We start from the raw sequence: 22,869 nt of genomic DNA on the forward strand, positions 1-22,869 counted from the left end.
TCTCTTTATATAATATATAGTATACGTTCAAAAGTATCCGGACACTTTTACGCGCTTCAGTCCGGAACCGCGGTGCTGCTACGGTCGCGGTCCGAATCCTGCCTCAGGCATGGATGTGTGTGATGTCGTTAGGTTAGGTTAGGTTTAAGTAGTTCTAAGCCTAGAGGACTGATGACGTCAGATGTTAAGTCCCATAGTGCTTAGAGCCATTTGAACGATTTTGAACACCTTGACGTAATGCGAAATAGATCACGTCACGAGGCAGACCCGCCATAATAAAAGGAAACACGTAGCATAGCTTTGTCAGACCAACACATTTATAGACAAGTCTGGAAACAAGTAATGGTAGGCATACGTAAAGACGAGTTATAAACACAAGCAAGAAGATTGAACGTAAAACATCAAATGTTAACACCTCATCCAAAATTGAAACCTAAGAGTATCCCGTACTGAAGCTCAGTGGAGAACCAGTAACAGCAAAATGGAAATCTCACTGATTTTCAATGTGGTATAGTCATCGGATGGCAGATGAGTAAAAAATCAATCGGGTACGTCTCAAGCCTTCCATATCTGCCCAAATCTACTGTACGTGATGTTACTGTGTAGTGAAAACTTAAAGAACAAGTACAGCTAAACCAAGACTTGTCAGACCTTATTCACTGATGTAGAAAGGCCGTTGAGCATTGCGTTGGGTTGTTGCAAAACATCGCATGGCATCATCAAAAGACATCACTACCGAGTTCACATGTGCTTCCAGCGGTCCGCCTAGTGCTGTGACTGTCGGTAGGGAGATAAAAAGAATGGGATACATTGGCAGATCACTCCTCATAAGCAACACAATTCTGTAGTCAGTCCTAAACGACGCTTTTGGTGGCGTCAAGACCGTCGCCGCTGGACAATGTATGACTGCAAACGAGTGATTTGGAGTGATGAATCGCCAATACCCTTTGGAAATCTCATGTAAGGGTCTGGGTTTGGCAAAAGCCTGAAGAACGTTACATGTAGTGCCAACAGTCATATATGGTTATGGTATCGGGATGTTTATCGTCGTTAGGGTGTGTAATCCTTATTGCGCTTAAGCAAACGTTAAATGAGGGCGTATATGAACGCAATTTACAGCACACTGTACTGCATATGGTAAAGGAACAACTCGGAGCCGATGGTTGATTGTACGAGTATCAGCATGACAATGCAACCTGTCAATAAAGCAGCGTCTGTGACGCAATGGTTTGTGAGCAATGAGATTCCTAAAGTGGACTGGGGTGCACAGTGTCCCGACATGGTTACAGTGGAACATCTTAGAGACGAATCAGAACGGCGACTTCAGTCCACAGCGCCCAACATCACTACCTTTTCTTTTTTCGGATCTTGATGAAGAATGGACTCCCATTCCTCCACAGACATACAGACACATACTGCAAGTATCCCCAGAGGATATGAAGCCGTCAAAAGGGTGAACACACCCCATATCAATGTCCACTAATACGTCTCCAGATACTCTTCATCAGACAGTGCAGCAATGAAAAGGTGTTAAGTACTTTTGGCAGTTCTTCGGGGAGAAAACAGAATCACACCATAAACAGTCCAGAAAATAATTCCTCCTAACCACTACACACCCTGTTTCACAGCTGCTTGCTGTTCCATAAGGCATCCTGCCCTCAACACGTATTTATTTCCTGACCTAATCTTTCCACAGAACACGGTCTCGTTACGTAACTGTGCAAACGCTTGCTTCCTAATGTCCAAACTCTATTACATCCACTACTCTCATTACAACAACACCGTAAGAAACAACGTCAAGTTGCTGATAACGTCCCAACGACATGACCTTCCTTCTTTTTCAACCATACTTCAACTTTTGTACCTCTAGCATGAACAGATGAATGTGTTTTCCGACACACAACCCTCTTTCACCATAAACAGCGTTACCAGTCTTACTTTCTCAAACACAATTTATCTGTATATGTTTTCAGTCCTGTATGTCAGCCTCTCAGTATTACTTTAGTTCAATTTTTAAACACTGAAGAAAATTACGACTATGAACTAGACCTGTAAAATATCGGAGATGTAAAACAGTCCTGCAATCGGATATCCATGTGGGATCTATTGAGGAGGAACTTATTCATTAAGAGAGCCGAAGGTTTGATGGCTGTCAGATACCTAATGAGGAATTTTTTTCCTGAGTCATCGGTCTTCTGGTTGGTTTTATGCGACCCGCCACGAATTCCTCTTCTGTGCCATCCTCTTCATCGCAGAGTAAGACTTGCAACCTTCATCTTCAACCATTTGCTCCATGTATTCCACTCTGTCTTCATCTACAGTCTGTACCCTCTGCAGCTCCCTCTGGTACCAAGGAAGTTTGTCCATTATGTTTTATCAGATGTCCCACCATTTAGTCCTTTCTTCTTATCAGTGTTTTCCATATATTGCTTTCTCGCTGACTGTGCGGAGAACCTCCTCATTCCTTATCAGTCCACCTAAGTTTCAGCATTCTTCTGTAGAACCACATCTTAAACGCTTCGATTCTCTTCTGTCCCGATATCCCCACAGTCCACGTTTCCCTACCATGCAATGCTGCGATCGAAACGTACACTCTCAGAAGTTTCTTCCTCAAACTAAGCACTATGTCTCATGCTAGTAGATTTCCCTTGGCCAGGAATGGCCTTTCTGCCTATACTAATCTGCTTTTTATGTACTTATATCAAGGAGGACATAAAACCTAAGATATACAAAATCTAATCGCGGAGAAGAGAAACTTATGGCAAAACTTGAGGGATAAGTTGTTAGGCAATAAGAAGTGGTCAATGTGTGGTAATGGAAAGAAGCGAGGGTCGCTAAAAATTGTAGAGGGATAGCATTGTCATAGTGAGCAGATGCAAATAGGTCTAGGTTGCACCAGTTATTTAGAGATGCTCTGAGCACTATGGGACTTAACTACTGAGGTCATCAGTCCCCTAGAACTTAGAACTACTTAACCCTAACTAACCTAAGGACATCACACACATCCATGCCCGAGGCAGGATTCGAACCTGCGACCGTAGCGGTCACGCGGTTCCAAACTGAAGCGCTTAGAACCGCACGGCCACACCGGCAGGCGCAGACTTTACAGCGTAGACTAGCATGGAAAGCTGCATCAAATCAGTCTTGAGACTGGAGCACCACCAACAACAAGAATAAAAAGCGAAATTTGCCTACAAATTAACAAGATATTCTGGATAGATGGAGAGTCCACAGCAACAACAAAATAGTGTTTCTGGGATGGGGTGGGGGGGGATGGGGGGTGGGGGGGGTAGTGCTTCCTATTGTCGATGAAGACGATAAAAGATGTACAGAGATAAAATATTTGTGTGGAACTGGCACAGCCTGGAGTCAGAAATTTGTAGTTAAACCATATAAAAAAGAACTGATTTCAGTCCCTGCTGCTGGTCCAGCAACGGATATTCATTGTGTCTACTCACCCTGCGGCCTGTGGCATCCTCGAGCACCACCTGCTCCCCTGGACAGGCGTCCGGATCACGGACCAGCTGGGTCCCTTCAGCGGCCTCTCTCTCTCTCAGCGCCGTCCCGTTGACCATGTCGACGATGGCCACCGAGATGTTGACGCGCGTCGCGTAGCTGATGCCCATGGCCAGGGTGTTCAGCACCAGTATCGTGTAGCGCGTCTTCCAGAACCCTAAGGAATAGACCATTCCGACTTTGATCTAAATGAGCCGCTGTTCTGCAGTATATCTGCAATGCTTAGTCTTTCAGAAAACTGGAATCATTCAAACCAGACTACTGCCAATTAAGATTGCAAAACCACGAAGGTGGTCTGCTACAAACGCCAACCTGACACGAAGTGTACCACATGATTAGGTATGCCAATGATTAGCATTTCAGTGCAGTTGCACGTAATAGATAGGAGTAACACCATCTACATTCTGTATGTAAGGAAAGATTACGAATTTGGTTTATCTTTCAGAAATGCCATTGACTATTGTTTGTTTACCAGAAGATCGTGTTATGCCTCGTGTAAGAACGAGAAACATCTACAGGCATGTGTCGGAATTCGAAAGCGAAAGGATCGAGATTTCCCAAGACAGAGGTTTGCTATTTCACAATATTGCTCCAGTAGAAATAATTCAAGCCTACATATTCTCCATTTTAAAAGCGTTTACGCTAGGCAGTTATATTATGCTTATGTTGACAACTTACTCAGATCACCAATTTCACCTAGTGTATTATAGACGTAGACTAGTCAGAGGAACAACTGGGCCAATAGTGCTAGTGTCAGTACTGGCTGAATGATTTCACTTGTTTAATATTAATATAAACTCCGTCCACAGGCCCCTCTAGGCCCGTTGGTACTGACTAAATCTCTTGAAATAAGACAGTCTTGTCAGCAAATTTTTTATCTCTTTATTGCTATTGACGCGTTTCGCCCTTGTGAGGCACCTTCAGATTAACCTAGGGGTGTAGTATAACATTTTAAGGCATAGGTCCATTAAACAGGGGGGATGGGGTTAGTACGAGGCAAAGCTCTAGGCTGTGTAGCCATCTGCACAACTAACAATTACTATGAACTTACGTAGGAAGTAGCATGGTGAGCAACATCCGTCCTTTAAAGCCAGCATGTGGCGTTAAGATAAAAATTATAAGGAAACGTAGTCCTATCGCCATTAGACGGATAAAGGAACAAGGGATCTGAAAACGGGGATAAAATGCCGAAGTACAACTACAATATCTCTTGGAAAGAGGAACTATAGCAAACCACATAGCTAAATTACGCATACGGAAAACAATAAATTAGGTAAACAGTAAAGTTATTAAAATTAAATTGGTATAGGTATCGTGATAAAATAAGTGCAGAGACACGAGCTGTGTACGGGTAACATGACCTCAATAAATTATGAAATTGTTAAAACCTGCCTAACAACAAAGATTTAAAATTAAAGTAAAACATAACAAGTCAGAACATTAAAAATAGTTAGAAGACAAAGGAATGTATAAGTAGCATCAAATTCATGATAAAGGACTATTGCGCGTATTATAACATCATGAAAAACTAATTTCTGCTAATCAAGTGCTTTATAATTTCCATTTCCTGTAAATAACTTAGCTTTTTTCCTTTGCAGGCGGTGTGGAGTATACGTCGGGGACAGTGTCTAACAGATTTTAGGTGCTCAGTAAAAGCCGAATGCCGTTTCATCTGTTCTTTCCTCTTAAGTTAATATTTACTAAATATTGTTCGAAATTTCCTACTACTCTGATTCATATATGAAGCTTCACAATTGAGGCACTTAATTCTATGTTGGACTCTATTTGTCGACGAAAAGGCGACGTGTATGTCGTATTTTATGAATAGATTTGCGAGGTCATACTACAAAATCCCTAAAAAAGAGCTTTTGATAAATCCAGTATCAGTGGGTAACAGATCTAGTGTAATTGTAGATTCGTCAGAATTGGTTTTTTGTTGAGAAAGATTATCTGTAAATTAGGGTTGCATTCATCGTTGATTGCAATATATCTAAGGTTTGCTAATTTATCGACAAAGTAAGACAAGAAACGTGGATTAGAGATCATGAAATCATTATAGCAACTATGGTTACGAGAGTTAATAAATCAGTTTAGAAGGCTAGGAGAGTGTTTCTGCTAGAAAGAGCAGGTAAGCAGTTGTTAGCATCTCACTTATAAGGTTAGGACGCCTACTCATCATCGCCCAATTCGTCCAAATTCATGGTACATGTAGGGCATGGTGAGACATGAAAGTGCCCAAAGTCTGAACTTCAGATGGCCAAAAGTTTAGGAAATAAAAGGAATTTTCATACGGATCTACCACCATCTATCACCATGTCCACCTTATCAATTGTTCCTGTGACAATGTGTTAAGGATGAGGTGTTTGGCTGCAAAACATAGTAGGGAGTATTATCTTGAGCTAAGATATCTCAGCAAAAAGCTTTTAAACTCCAAAAACGTTACAGCAAAGGCGATTTTAGCTGAAAGACGGAAACATGAAAGGAAAAATAACATAGAAACTAAATATGCTGCAATAACATGGAATGTGGTCTGGAAAAACATCAATAGTTATGTTCTTTTGTATGACTTTAGAACAGTATAGTACAAGGTAGTCAGTAACATCATCATCTTTAATGAGCGTCTCTTTGCCATAGGTTTAAGTTACACTAACCTCTGCAGCAAATGCAACTTCGTTGATAGTGTGCCTCATCGTTACATATGTGGAGATCGGATTATCAACTGGATGTGGTCCAGGGAGAAAATTGCTCAAATAACTAGAACTTCAGCAAACAATGTACCGACTAACATTTTCTTCAGTCCAGAAGAAAGTTACTACCCTCAGGCAAAAATTGACGCTGTGATTTGGTTAATGGTAAAATACACAAGTTACATTTTTAACAATATTGGGAGCGATCAACATATTGAATACAAGATGTATATCGAAAATGAGTTCTAGAAAACACTTAAGTATCAGAATCACAATAAGAAATATGGTAACATGCTCTGAGTTGTCTTCAACAGAATGGGTATAGGTTAGCAATACATGGATTCTTCGTGGAGATGGGATGAATTGGGTCACGTTCCCGACCCTAACGTCACCTGCAAGTCACACATGAAAAATATATCAGTAGTACAGCAGATACAAGAATATGACAGCAAACATCTGTTATAACTGAAGATCTTGAACTCCCTAAGGATGTGTTTAGAAGGCTGGAAATCAAAAAAAATTAAAAGGCAGTGAAGTACTTTGCGATGTCTCTGTTCGGGACTGCTCTTCTGTCCACGTAATTTACACTGATAGGCACACACATCAAGGATTTACTGAATAATTAATTTGGGTCTGGGAAATGATGATGAGGAACCTCAGGCTGCAGAATAATGTAGCGGCACCACAGATTAAAATAGGGAAAGTTAGTTTTGTGCGATGTTCTGAGCACGAGTTACAGCCAGGTGCGGGCCGGATTGCAGTCAGTTACGCTGACCAGCGGTTGCGAAGTGAAATGGAGGCCACAGGGGCCAACAAACTGCTGAAAAGCGTAAACGCAGTGTCAACAGTGCATCCCAATTTAAGTTATACAATATAGCACTGAAGATGGTCACTCAGTGACAGAAAATCGATTTTGCAATAGTAAAAATATACGACCAATGCTGTCTCTTTTTTCAAGTAAACGCAGTGGTTTGCATGTCGCCAGTTACAGGAAGAAGGGGCCCACTGGCGCAACCGGGGTGTGGAGCGTACGTGACTCGGAGCGATGCGTTAGCGAAACAGAGGCACGCAGCCGAGTATAAATAGGTGTTGTTTTGTGAGGAGATTCATTCAAGTGTGGCAGCTCTCCTGGACGGCGGGGCGTGTCACTCCGCCAGGCTGCACACAACGACATTTGGGGCAACAGCGTCCCAGTCCACGGCGGGTCGTTGGTTCGATCCTCTGAGGCCGACGCGGGGTCCGCAGGCAGCCAGGGTAGGCCACTCTTCGGGTCGCTACCGCGGGCAGTTGCATCGTCTCCCGACACACGCCGGAGACTTACAAGGCGAGGACCGCAGGTTCGGACGCCGGAACGGGGGCGGTCGTTGCCGCCGCGTTCCCAACTACGCCAGCCGAGGAAGAAGCAGCAGCGGGGCCGGCGTACGGCTCCTGGCAGAGCAGCGGGGAGTCAGCGAGGACGATGGCCGCCGAGTTAGCTACTGGCGCAGCCATCCTGACGTAATCGGAACTCTACAGCTGGCGAACAAGGCCGGCGCGACACAGAGTTGCGTTGCACAGGCCGCTGGGGGTACTTCCTCAGCAATGCGGAGCTTGTGATGCGGACCAAAGTGAATGAAGCTCTGTAGTGGAAACGAAGGAATCATTTGGAAAGTTCTCGCGCAGTTTTAATACGGCAACTCCTGGCACCTATCCACTGCAATAATAAAATGTGCATGCTGAACTGCCACCAGTTTAAGGTGACAGTGAAGATGTTAAATGTGTGCTACTGCTAAAGACTAAATATCATTCCTCATTCTATGAATGCTGTAATTTATGACTGCAATTATCTGTCACCTTATTTATGTCATTTCATTGTAAGCTAGCCATTTTTGTTACTGTTTTTGTGGAAAAAAAGAGAAAAGCACTAAGAGAACGGATTCGTATTGGAGGAGTCAGGGGTTCGACTCCACCCGGCGGCAAATATTTTTGTGCTCTTTGGCAAATATACGACGAACTGTTCCAAGATGACGGATTACCAACGTGCAGTATCAAAGTAATTCCCCCCAAATGTATGCGCCACCAGTGCAACCCCGCGATGTATATTTTTCCCGTCGGGTAAAAAACGTACTAAAAATCTCAAAAGTGCACTTACCTCATCGAGAAAGAAGAAATCACTTCCCGAGAAGCTTGCATCAAACTACAATCCATTATACATCACCAGCTATCCCTGCACGTATTCAGCGACATGCTGCGTTACGCGTGGTTTGCTGCTGGACTGTGCGATGGAAGAAGCTGTTTTCAGAATGTCAATTGTTTTTCTATGGAGACATTAAAAGAAACCATGTCACTGCGAAAAGGCGGCGTTTATAACGTGCGCAAGATACGGTCAAAATTATTGCTTTTCCTGTTTCTTTGATGAATATCACCCCGGTACATGTAATTGATCAGTTGCAAAAGAATAGAAGCATCTACACTCCTGGAAATGGAAAAAAGAACACATTGACACCGGTGTGTCAGACCCACCATACTTGCTCCGGACACTGCGAGAGGGCTGTACAAGCAATGATCACACGCACGGCACAGCGGACACACCAGGAACCGCGGTGTTGGCCGTCGAATGGCGCTAGCTGCGCAGCATTTGTGCACCGCCGCCGTCAGTGTCAGCCAGTTTGCCGTGGCATACGGAGCTCCATCGCAGTCTTTAACACTGGTAGCATGCCGCGACGGCGTGGACGTGAACCGTATGTGCAGTTGACGGACTTTGAGCGAGGGCGTATAGTGGGCATGCGGGAGGCCGGGTGGACGTACCGCCGAATTGCTCAACACGTGGGGCGTGAGGTCTCCACAGTACATCGATGTTGTCGCCAGTGGTCGGCGGAAGGTGCACGTGCCCGTCGACCTGGGACCGGACCGCAGCGACGCACGGATGCACGCCAAGACCGTAGGATCCTACGCAGTGCCGTAGGGGACCGCACCGCCACTTCCCAGCAAATTAGGGACACTGTTGCTCCTGGGGTATCGGCGAGGACCATTCGCAACCGTCTCCATGAAGCTGGGCTACGGTCCCGCACACCGTTAGGCCGTCTTCCGATCACGCCCCAACATCGTGCAGCCCACCTCCAGTGGTGTCGCGACAGGCGTGAATGGAGGGACGAATGGAGACGTGTCGTCTTCAGCGATGAGAGTCGCTTCTGCCTTGGTGCCAATGATGGTCGTATGCGTGTTTGGCGCCGTGCAGGTGAGCGCCACAATCAGGACTGCATACGACCGAGGCACACAGGGCCAACACCCGGCATCATGGTGTGGGGAGCGATCTCCTACACTGGCCGTACACCACTGGTGATCGTCGAGGGGACACTGAATAGTGCACGGTACATCCAAACCGTCATCGAACCCATCGTTCTACCATTCCTAGACCGGCAAGGGAACTTGCTGTTCCAACAGGACAATGCACGTCCGCATGTATCCCGTGCCACCCAACGTGCTCTAGAAGGTGTAAGTCAACTACCCTGGCCAGCAAGATCTCCGGATCTGTCCCCCATTGAGCATGTTTGGGACTGGATGAAGCGTCGTCTCACGCGGTCTGCACGTCCAGAAACGAACGCTGGTCCAACTGAGGCGCCAGGTGGAAATGCCATGGCAAGCCGTTCCACAGGACTACATCCAGCATCTCTACGATCGTCTCCATGGGAGAATAGCAGCCTGCATTGCTGCGAAAGGTGGATATACACTGTACTAGTGCCGACATTGTGCATGCTCTGTTGCCTGTGTCTATGTGCCTGTGGTTCTGTCAGTGTGATCATGTGATGTATCTGACCCCAGGAATGTGTCAATAAAGTTTCCCCTTCCTGGGACAATGAATTCACGGTGTTCTTATTTCAGTTTCCAGGAGTGTATTTACAGATAAGACGTTCGCATGTACGTGTTAACTGCAATTCCTTTTTAAATGTTTGAAGTCCCGCATTTCATCCTATACCTATACTTTTTGTGCTTATATAAGTCAATAAAATAACCTATATCATGTTGCAATTAATTGTGATCTCATTAGTGTACGCACTGCCAAGGAGCACAAAAATGTTTATCACCGAGTGGAGTCGAACCTGCGACCCTTTCAGCGTGAATCCAATCTCTTACCGCTTTTTCTTTTTTAATCTCATTTTCTTCGTTGATGATCTTTGTATTTGATAGCGGCGGACGTCCCGAGACGCTTGTTCAAGTAGATCGTTGATCCATTTCCTCTGTTTTTTTATTACAGAGGACAGCTAACACTCTGACCGAACGCGCTGAGCTACCGTGTCGGCTACATCAGAATCAAACACCGCTTCCTGAACACACTGACACAGGGACAATTGATAAGATGCACATGGTGATAGATCCGCATCAGAATTCCTTTTTATTTCCTAAATGCTTGGCCATCTGAAGTTCCTACTTGGAACACTTTCATGTCTCACCACGCCCTACATGTACCATAAATTTGGACGAATTCGGCGATGATGGGTAGGCGTCTTCTCCTTGTTAGACAGTGACTGACATATCCTAGTTCCAGTAAGATGGGCAAAGTTTAAGGAGACTGTAAATCGTGGTCTGGAGAATTATGTGCCTAGTAAGTGGATTAAGGGCGGAAAAATCCCACCATGGTTTAATAAGCGAGATTCGGTATATGCTGAGGTAGCAGACGTTGTAGCACTCTCGGTTCAAAAGAAAAGACAGAAACGTCAGTACAGATTCACGCGTCTGTGAAAAGATCTGCGGGCGAAGCATAAACTACTCCACTGCCATGCCTTAGCAAAAGATGTGCAGAGAACCCGAGAAAATTCTGGCCTATTTAAAATCGCTCAGTGGGTTTAAGGCTTCCATCCAGTCACTTGTTGACAAGTGTGGTGTGACAGGTGAAGATGGCCGGCCGCGGTGGTCTCGCGGTTCTAGGCGCGCAGTCTGGAACCGTGCGACTGCTACGGTCGCAGGTTCGAATCCTGCCTCGGGCATGGATGTGTGTGTTGTCCTTAGGTTAGTTAGGTTTAAGTAGTTCTAAGTACTAGGGGACTGATGACCACAGCAGTTGAGTCCCATAGTGCTCAGAGCCATTTGAACCATTTGAACAGGTGAAGATAGCAAAACGAAAGCCGAAATTTTAAATTTCATTGTCAAGAAATCGTTCCCGCAGGAGAATCGTACAAAAAAACCGTCGTTTGACCATCGAAAAGACTGCCCTATAGACGACATAGTTATAAGCTCCCTAACGTGCTGAAACAACTTAAGGAACTGAAAACAAATAAGTCACGAGGCACGGATGGAATCTCAGTTCGCTTTTTCAAAGAGTGCGGCATTGGCACCTTGCTTATCTTGCATTTACCATGAATCTCTCGCCCGGCACAAAGTCCCAAACGACTGGAGAAAGCGGAGGTGACTCCTCTGTATAGGAATGGCAAAAGAATGGACCCGCAAAATCACTGACCAATATCCCTAACTTCGGTTTGCTTCAGAATCCTTGAACATATTCTCACTTCGAATATATTAAACTTTGTTGAGACTGAGAGACTTATGTCCATGAATCAGCATGGTCTTGCTCGTGCGAAACTGGACTTGCCCTTTTCTCAAATGACACACAGGTCAACAGGCAGATTCCATATTTCTCGATTTCCTGGAAGTTTTTGAGACTGCGCCCCACTGCAGACTGTTGGAGAAGGTACCAGCATAGTGAATAGGTTCATAGATATGTGAGTGGCTCGAAGACTTCTTGAGATATAGAACCCAGTACGTTGTCCTCAACGGCGAGTATTCGTAAGAGACAACGGTATCGTCAGGAGTGCCCCAGGGAAGTGTGACAGCACTGCTGTTATTCTCTATGTACGTAAATGATTTGGCAGATGGGGTGGGCAGCAATCTGCTGTTGTTTGCTGATGATGCTGTGGTATACGGCAAGGTGTCGAAGTTGAGTGCTTGTAGGAGAATACAAGATGACTTGGACAAAATTTCTAATTGGTGTGATGAACGGCAGCTAGCTCTAAATGTAGAAAAATTTAAGTTAATGGCGATGAGTAGGAAAAACAAATAGTAATGTTCGCTTACAGCTTTAGTAGTGTTCTGCTAATACTATCACATCGTTTAAATATATGGACGTAACGTTGGAAAGCGATATGAAATGGAATGAGCATGTGAGGACTGTGGTAGGAAAGGCGAATGGTCGACTTCGGTTTATTGGGAGAGTTCGAGGATAGTGTCATACTATGAAGGAGACCGCATATAGGGCGCTAATACGACCTATTCTTGAGCACTGATCGAGTGTTTGGAATCAGATCGGATTAAAGGAAAACAAGTAAGCACTTCAGAAACGGGCTGCTAGATTTATTACCGGTAGGTTCGAACAGCAGGCAAGTGTTACGGAGATGCTTTAGGAACTCAAATGGGAATCCCTGGAGGGAAGGCGAAGCTCTTTTCGAGGAACACTACGAGTAAATTTAGAGAACCGACATTTGGAGCTAACTGCAGAACGATGCTGTTGCCTCTATCATACATTGCGCGTAAGGACCACGAAGATAAGATACGAGAAATTAGGGGTCGTACGGAGGCATATAGAGATTCGTTTTCCCCTCGTTCTGTTTTCGAGTGGAACAGGAAAGGAAATGACTAGTAATACTCTCCTCCACGCGACGTAATGTGGATTGCAGAGGATTGATGTAGGCGTAGATTCTTTCTCGATGGAAGACTGACTTAGATAGAGTTGATTTGCAAAAACTCGTTTCGTGGTTATGTGAATGACGAGAAGAGGAAAGAATTATGGAGTCTCTAATTGTCTGTCAAATTCGACTCTATCTCCCTCCAGTCGTAATTGCAGATCTAAATAATTAAGAATCTTGTTGCTATTCATTAGCGCGTGAGTGAAGACCATCTGACGGTGTAGCGAATTAAGATCTTCAGCCAGTCCCGGTACCCTTTCCACAGTACCGTCAAACATACTAAAAATGTCATCGACGTAACGCCTGTAGAAAGGGATCTGCTTGGATCTATTCGTGCCGTTCTTAAAATAACTACGTTTTAAATGATTAACAAATACATCAGTAATGAGGCTCGCCAGACTGCTACCCATGCCTACACCCTTGAGTTGCTTATAAAACTGATTACTGAATGAAAAAAATTATACGAACTGATTAACTTAAGAAGTGAAACGGTTTTAGTGACCTGTCTACAGTGAGCCGATGCTGTCCAAGCGGATATTTTCAATAATATTCTCATTAATGGGGATATTCGTATATATATTTTAATATGTAAAAACAACAGGACTCAATCGGAGGGAAAGGTCACATAATAGATTGTCCAGTTCTTCCCTGTTACGAATTCCTAAATTTTCTTCAAAAATTTGTGGTAACAAAAGTAGCAAATATCTAGAACTCGGTTCTCCTGGGTTTCCTGTACCACTGGGAATTCGGCGAATCGGGTTGCCTGGTTTATGAGGCTTCACTTGCGTACGTGGCGTAGGGGCCTTGAGGTTCACGACTTCCATCTTTGCCCGTAATTTTAGGGCAGGCCTCGACACAAGTTTTTAATTCTTTAGTATATGCCCCAGCTGGGTCGAAGTCTGTTTCTTGAATGACATTGTCTTCAAAAAAGGAGAGTGTTTAGCTATGTAGTCTCTTTTATGAAGAACAACTGAAGTGTTACCCTTGTCAGCAAGAATTAACGGTGCATCATCCCGTCTCAGCTTACCATTCATTGTACAAAGTTCAAGATATTATTTATTTCTAGGGCTATCGTGGGTAGACTTTTGGATTAATTCGCTTGCTTTATATGTAATTTTTGCTTTGTCGACCTTACAGCATCGCTGGAATCAAGCGCAATTTTAAGATCCGCAGCTAGTGCCGTAGTGGACTTTTCATTACGTTCCGGTTTAATGAAATACCTTGAACCTTTATTCAGCAGCTGCCTTTCTTATGTACTAAACTCTGTCTTAGTTAGGTTTACTACAAGGTCGACAAAGGGGAAATGCTTTGCTATACTGGCACACTGCTTCTTGGTGGGGCGGTATCCAACTTCTTTAACTCATGCAATTTCTGGGCATGTTGTTGAGCGGTCGGGTGGCTAGCTTCCCATAAAACATAATTAAGGATTTTAAGTGAATTATGTAAAAGATCATAGTTTAACATTTTTACAGCAGTAAAATAGGCTGCGTAAGATAAAAGATGAAGTTCATCTTTCTCTTTATAAAGTATTTTGATTTCACAACAAATATGGATTCTACTACATTTCATTAAGTCTTCACTGCAGCGCTGATCCTTGCATATGTTAAAATGTTCTTGAATACATAAAGGTAGTGGACTCCCTTGGAGGCTCCGTTTGTTGAATTGCACAGGATGACAATTATTGAACTACACGAAATTAAAACGTCATAACCTGTGAACGGTTTGCGTTAGGACGTTCAGACTTCATGGTTGGCCGTGGGGTATGATGGGATGTAGTATGTGAATATGGTTTGGTTTAGCGTCGAAGCCCACTTTCATTTGGATGGGTTGGCGAAATTGGCACATTTGGGGGATTGAGAATCCGCATTTCGATTGAGAAGTCTCTGCACTCATAATGAGTGACTATGTAATGTGTAATGTCCGGTCATGGAATAAATGGAGCGATATTCCTTGATGACACGATACGTGACAGTTTCGGAACACGATTTCATTCCCATTATCCAATGTGCCCTGATTTCGACAAGATGTGGTTCATTCAAGACGGAGCTCGACCTCATTGAACCTCGAGAGTGCTTGATGTCCTGGAGGAGCACTTTGGGGACCGCGTTCTGGCTCTGGGGATCAAGAGGCCACTGGCATTGGCCAACGTATTCTCCAGGTCTGAATACATACAACACCTTTTTATGGAGCTATATTTAAGAGAAGATGTACACCAGTAACCCCAAAAGCATTTCTGAGTTGAAAATAGCCATTCAGGAGGTCATCAACAGCATCAGTGTTCTGACACTTCAGCGGGTCATCCAGAATTTTGCTATTCGTCTGCGCCACACCATCGCCAATGATGGCAGGCATACCAAACATATCATAACCTAACTTCGAATATCTGTAGCGCCGTGTACATGTTGAATAAAGTGTGTAGAGGCCATAGTTTGCAATTAATTTACATTTTTTTTCATTTACTTCAATAATTATCATCCTCTATATTCATGTGAGCTTTCATTATTTTTAACTAGTATTTCCATTTTGTTACTTCCAATAACTCTGTCGAAAAGAAATAATGATCGAGAAGAAAGATTATCATTAAAATGTGGATTTGATGGCAAGTTCAGCTTCACTAATGTTTCCCCTTCGATTTTTCTTAACTGCAGTAATTTAGTTGAATTTTTATATAGAAATTGCATTATTTTGTCGATCGTAATTACTATTAAAATGTCAGTCAACATAATCTGAAAAGTACCAACAACAGTTTGTAGTTTAGTTCTTTTAGGAGGACTATATCACGAATGAAATAATGGACCTCTTCAATAAATAAAATAAAGGGTTGTAGTTAACTAAACATACATTCAGAAAGTACAGACATTATACAGCCTACTTTATACTGAATAAGATGCGGATTATTGCAGTCAGTTTCATCCTGGAAATTTCGTTAATGTTCACTTATTATATATTTATTTTCTATAAAGGAATTTCAGCTCTTTTAGTTACAGCTGCCAACACAGTTAATATAGTAATAAGCTTTATTTCAAGAGAATAAATATTAAAAGAAAATAATAAAATGATATAAACTCCTTTCCCCAGTAAATAATCATTTCTATAGTAAGTAATCAAACAAAAATTGTCTGTAACAAAAGAATATAAATATAAGTAATATGCAATCAAAAATTAAAGTTAACAGTAATATAGAAGCATTTAAATTTAAAAGGTATCTTTCAACAAACACTCTGTAATCACGTATTTAATAATAAAATATGAAATCAAAATTAAAGTTCTTGATAGAATAAAAAAACTCTGTGAATAAATATAACACACATCCACAGCCTAAGATGAAAAACTTCAAACATTTGTCCAACAAACAATATTTTACTGAAATATTCCTCCAAAATGAAACAAAGAAAGACTCATCCTTTACACAGAGAGTATTTAAAGCTAAAGAACATAAAAAGAAAAGTTGATATTCAAATGAATACCCATGTGAAGAAGTATGCAACCCAGAATAACGAAAATAATGCTGAGAATCAGAACATATATATATATATATATATATATATATATATATATATATATATATATATATATATATATATACTAATAAAGTATAAATAACTTTAAAAAATTTGTGTGAGAAATTTAACGGAAGGTAAGAAATAGTTCTGCTTATTTTGGCCATTTTGTTATTCAAGAGCCATTATATTTAATGATCTGGAAAGAAATTGTAAAAGTGCCATACTAATTATAATATTAATCATTACACCAGAAGACTGTAAACCATGACCAGGCACTAAAGACATATAACCTATAAAACCTCATCAGTTCATAGTTATTAAACCACAAATAGCACTTCTTGTATTAGCAACACAAGCATAAGCAATTAACTATTTTAAATCAATTTCATAAAAAAATTACAGTAATTCTTTCTGAAAAAGTCAATCAAATGAAACTGAACATGAACCCAAATCTGAAATAATCTGTATTACACAAAAGAGTCTGTATTCTCCTTAGATCAATTAAACACCAGCATCAATTATTCTTTCAGACTTAGGAGCCTCTATTTGTACCTTAGGCAGTCATAGACGAACCAAAACATTGACTTCTTAACTAAAAATGCTAAATTTAAGAAAATATTAAATAATTAGAAACAAAATATAATAATAATGGAAAATACAGACTATTACAATAACCATAAACCTAATATGAAACTAAGAACAAAGTTAACATACAGCCAAAATATAAAAACTTACTTTAACATGAGTCTAAAGCGAAAATTAAAAGAGAAATAGAAACCAATCTTACACAGAGAAAATATAAAAAGATAATCTCTCAATTTAACAAATGAGTAAAGTAACATAACCATTAGAATAAAAAAATATAAACAAAAAATTAGAATGTTATGATCGTAAATAAACTGTACCTTTAGTAGTACTCATTGTAGAACAAATTCGAAAACAAAATTAAATCAGATTAAAAGAAAAACAATAACAAAAAATCATATCTAATTTTATGTAATTTGACATATGTATGAACACAAATTATGGAAGGAAAGTTACACAGAAACATTAATAAATGAACTAGTCATCAAGAATTATTCAATGTACGAGGAGGGATCAAGAAAATTGATATAAAAATATATTAATATAAAGAGAAAACAAAATAATCAAAGATATCATTACCAACAAAATGATTTATAGAAACTGAAATAGAAAGGCCCAAATCACTTTCACAAACAGATATTTAATAAATATAAAGAAATAGCCAAATATTATAACATTAATAAAAGTATTCGTAAATCTTTATATTTAGAAGTAAGAAGATAAGCAGCAGTAAAATAAACCAACAAAGAATTGAAAATAGAAAATATAAATAATAGGTTTAATAGTATAAAAGCTCTGATCTTCTAAACCACAAGTAAGAGTAGCTACCACTTTCGAAATTTCGTGCTTAGGAAAATATTCCTATCCTCAGTCCCTAAAATCGATATTATAAGTAAGTAACCTCCAAAATGATTAAAATAGCAGTTATGGCTCTATCAAATACAGTAAACATAATTTTTATTAAATTAAGTCATCTTAACATCATTAACACTTTTTACTGTTTCACAAACTTTCCTCATTTGTTTTAATAACAGATAGAATACCAGTAAGTTTTGTACTTTAATTTTTAAGATTTCTCAGTGTTTTATTTACTGGTGTTACAAGACATGAATTAAACAAAATATTTCAACAATTTTTACTTTAAAAATATCAATTATGATTAATTTGTATTAACTATTATATGTAAAAGTGTATAGATTTTATTAACATATAAATATTAATACTTCAATTACTTGCCACAAATAAAAGTATCTTAAGAAAAATCATATCATAATGCAATATTTATTATTACAATACCAATAGTAATTTTAATAATTATTATTCATTTGCTATAACATTATTAATAGTAATTAAATTTACTAATATTAATCTATGACCCATCCATTAAGTAAGACTAATCATTATACACTTAACAGTTAAGATTTTAATCAATTTTGTTAATAAATCTATAGCTAATCACCTACAGACACTTAATTTTAATAATATTATGGATTATTATAAACGCTAGTCTTTGTATTCTAATTGTTACTGGACTATTTTTAAATATACATTATGCTTCAAATACTGAATTAACTTCTAGATATGTAGTCCACATTTTCTTAGTTGTAAATAATCATTAACTTATTTATTACATACAAGTGGTGCATTCATATCTTTTATTTGTATTTATTTACATGTAGGATGAGAGATTTAGCATTATAATCACGCAATCTGTGGCTCAGTATTATTCATGAGTATTAATTCTCATCGAAGGTGAGCGTTTTAACATACATAGGAGCAGATGTAGTTCGGTGGATCTAAGGAGGATTTGCAGTTGATAATATCACATTAAATCAATTTTTCAAATTCCATTTTGTATTATTGTTTCTCATTACAATTTTAACTACAATGAGTTTACTCATTTTACACAAAAAGGATAAATGTAACACTTTAGGACTTACGGGAAGTATAGAAAAAATTCCATTTCATTGCAATTTTACTTTTAAGAAGTCGCTTACATTTGTATTAATAACATCATTATTAATTACATTATGTGAAATTGAACCTTATCTTCTAGTAGATCCAGACAATTTTATACCACCAAATTTTCTTACAATATACGACCATAATAATAATTCTTTTCTTCTTATGCTATTCTAGTATTGCCCCACCCCTGCTCCATGTACCACAGACTTTGCCCTTGCTGCTGAGGCTTGCGTGCCTCTGTGATATACACTCATGCTCATAAATTAAGGATTATTTCAGAATGTGGTGCCACACAACGTGGCACTACACAAAACTGGCGCTAATAGCATAGACACATAGGGAACACACATAACACAGATCTGTAAGTCCACAGAATTGGTGATAAGTTGAGAAAATCGTCCCGAAACACGTGTGCAACAAAACGTCACTGATTCCTGCACACGTACCCCGACATCAATATGGGATATGAACACCATGCACACGTTCACAGGCCACGCAATGGGTTGGCATACTCCGGATCAGGTGGTCGAGCAGCTGCTGGGGTATAGCCTCCCTTTCTTGCACCAGTACCTGTCGCAGGTCCTGAAGTGTTGTACGGGTTTGAAGGCTTGCAGAGATGCGTCGACCGAGAGCATTCCAGACGTGCTCGATGGGGTCTGGAGAACAGGCAGACCACTCCATTTCCCTGATATCGTCTGTTTCATGGTACTCCTACAAAATGGCAGCTCAGTGGGGCTGCGGGTTATCATCCATCAGGAGGAAGGTGGGACCCACTGCACCCCGAAAAGGCGGACATTCTGGTGAAAAATGACGTCCCAATACACCTGACCTGTTACAGTTCCTCTGTAAAAGACATACAGTGGTGTACATGCACCAATCATAATCCCATCCCACACCATCAAACCACGACCCTTTCAAGGACGTTTTGGTGTTGGTATCTGGTTCCTGGTTCACGCCAGATGAAAACCTGGCATGAACCACTGTTCAAACTATACCTGGACTCGACCGTGAACATAACCTGGGACCACGGTTCCAATGACCATGTACTGTGTTCTTGACTCCAGGCTTTGCGGGCTCTCCTGTGACCAGGGGTCAGTGGAATGCACCTTGAAGGTCTCCGGGTGAATAAATCATGTCTGTTCAGTCGTCTGTAGACTGTGTGGCTGGAGAAAACTGTTCGAGTGGCTACGGTAAGGTCCCGAGCAAGGCTACCTGCAGTACTCCGTGGCTGTCTGCGGGCACTGATGGTGAGATATCGGTTTTCTTGTGGTATTGTACACTGTGGACGTCCCATACTTAGCGCCTGGACACGTTTCCTGTCTGCTGGAATTGTTGCCATAATCTTGAGATCACACTTTGTGGCACTCAGAGCGCCCGTGCTACGACCTGCTGTGTTCGACGAGCCTCCAGTCGCCCTAGTATTATTCCCCTCATAACGTCATCAATATGTGTTCTTTGAGCCATTTTCAACACACAGTTACCATTAGCACGTTTGAAAACATCTGCACATTTACTCGCCGCACCGTACTCTGACAAGCACCAACACATCTCTGCATGTGTGGATTGCTGCCAGCGCCAACGTGCGACGACTGCAGGTCTAATGCACTGCATGGTCATACCCAGAAGTGATTTAAACCCACTGGAGTGTTGTTTCACCATGCATCAGCATTATCCTTAATTTATGTGCATGAGTGTAGATAGCCATACCGTTTGAGTAACCACAAAGGAGGAGTATCACTTGAGAGGCCAGACAAATATGTGGTTTCTGAAGAGCAGCAGCAGCCTTTGCAATAGTTGCTGGGGTAAAAGTGTGGATGACTGACTGATCTGACCTTATAACATGAACCAAAATGGCCTTGCAGTGCTAGTACTGCAAATAGCTGAAAGCAAGAGGAAACTACAGCCATATTTTTCCTGAGGGCACAAAACTCTTCTGCATGGTCAAATGATGATGCATCCTGTTGGATAAAATATTCTAGAGGTAAAATAGTCACCCATTCAGATCTTTGGTTGGGGAATATTCAGGAGGACGTTGTTATCGGGAAAAAGAAAACTGGCATTCTATGGATGGAGCGTGGAATGTCAGATCGCTTAATCAGGCAGGTAAGTTAGAAAATTTAAAAAGGGAAATTGATAGGTTAAAGTTAGATACAGTGGGAATTAGTGAACTCCAGTGGCAGGAGGAACAGGACTTCTGGTCACGTGAATACAAGATTATAAATACAAAATCAAATTGGGGTAATGCAGGAGTAGGTTTAATAATGAATAAAAAATAGAAACATGGATAAGCTCCCATGAACAGCATAGTGAATGCATTATTGCAGCCAATATAGACATGAAACCCACATGCACCACGATAGTGCAAGTTTATATGCCAACTAGCTCTGCATAAGAGGACGAAATTGAGAAAATATATGCTAATATAAAACAAATTATTCAAGTAGCTAAGGGAATCATGGGGGACTGGAATTCGGTCGAAGGAAACTGTAGAGAAGGAAAAGTAGTAGGCGAATATAGACTGGGGGACGGAATGAAAGCCTTCTGGTAGAATTTTGCACAGAGCAAAATTTAATCATAGCTAATACTTGGTTTAGGAATCATGAAAGAAGGCTTTATATGAGGAAGAGGCCTAGAGACACTGGAAGGTTCCAGACTGATTATGTAATGGTAAGAGAGAGATAACGGAAACAGGTTTTAAATTGTAAGACATTTCCATGGCAGACATAGACTCTGACCACAATTTACTGATTAAGAACCTCAGATTAAAACTGGAGAAACTGCAAAAAGCAAGATTTTAATGACATGGGACATGGATAAACTGAAAGCACTAGAGGTTGGAGATAGCTGTGAGAGATAAAATAGTGGAGGCATCAGATGTTCAAGTAGGTAAAAAAATGAGGGCTAGTAGAAATCCTTGGATAATACAAGAGATCCTGAATTTAATCGATGAAAGGGGAAAATGTAAATATGCAATAAATGAAGCAGGCGGAAGGCAATACAAACGTCTAAAATTGAGATCGACAGGAGGTGCAAAATGACTAAGCAGGAACAGCTAGACGCAAATGTAAGTATGTAGAAGCATACATCACGCATACATCTTGCCTACAGGAAAATTATACAGATCTTTGGAAAAGAGAGAACCACATATATGAATATCTGGAGCTCAGATGAAAAATCATTCCTACACTAAGAAGGGAAAGCAGAACTGTGGAAGGAGTATATAGAGGCTCTATACAAGGGAGGTGTACTTGAGGGCAACGTTATAGAAATGGAAGATGATGTAGATGAAGCTGAGATGTGAGATATGATACTGCACTGAAATACTTAAATCGAAACATGGCCCCAGGAGTAGATGATACTACTTTAGAGCTACTGATAGCCTTGGGAGAGGCAGCCATGACAAAACTCTTCCATCTGGTGAGCAAGACGTATGAGCGACTTCTCATAGAAGACAGGTTAAGGAAAGACAACCTACGTTTATAGCATTTGTAGACTTGGGGAAAGATTTCGACAATGTTGACTGGAATACTCTATTTGAAATTCTAAAGGTGTCAGGGATAAAATACAGGGAGCGAAACGGTATTTACAATTTGTACAGAATCCAGTTGACAGTTATAATAGTCGACAGGCGCGAAAGGGAAGCAGTGATTGAAAATGGAGCGAGACAGGTTGCAGCCTATCGCCTACGTTATTTAGTCAGTACATTGAGGAAGCAGTAAAGGAAACAAGTGACAAATTCTGAATCAGAATTAAAGCCTAGGTAGAAGAAATAAAAAATCGTTGTTTGCCAAGAACATTATAGCTCTCTCAGAGACAGCAAAGGAATTTGGAAGAGCAGTTGTACAGAATGGACAGTGTCTTGAAATTATGGTATAAGGTGAACATCAACAAAAGCAAAACGAGGATAAAAATTATATCAGGTGGCGCTGAGGGAATTACATTAGGAAATGAGAAACT

General features: G+C 40.9%; 1 protein-coding gene across 1 annotated transcript in view; it reads right to left on the bottom strand.

Moving 5' to 3' along the window:
* LOC126252746 (sialin-like) overlaps window positions 1-22,869 on the bottom strand; it is a 140,867-nt gene that overhangs the window by 99,176 nt on the left and 18,822 nt on the right. Inside the window, exon 2 of the mRNA XM_049953651.1 lies at window positions 3,459-3,673. Within this exon, the coding sequence (XP_049809608.1) occupies window positions 3,459-3,673 (215 nt within the window). The remainder of the gene's footprint in view (window positions 1-3,458; window positions 3,674-22,869) is intronic.

This window comes from Schistocerca nitens, chromosome 4 (genome assembly GCF_023898315.1).
Source record: "Schistocerca nitens isolate TAMUIC-IGC-003100 chromosome 4, iqSchNite1.1, whole genome shotgun sequence".
NCBI classification, from domain to species: domain Eukaryota; kingdom Metazoa; phylum Arthropoda; class Insecta; order Orthoptera; family Acrididae; genus Schistocerca; species Schistocerca nitens.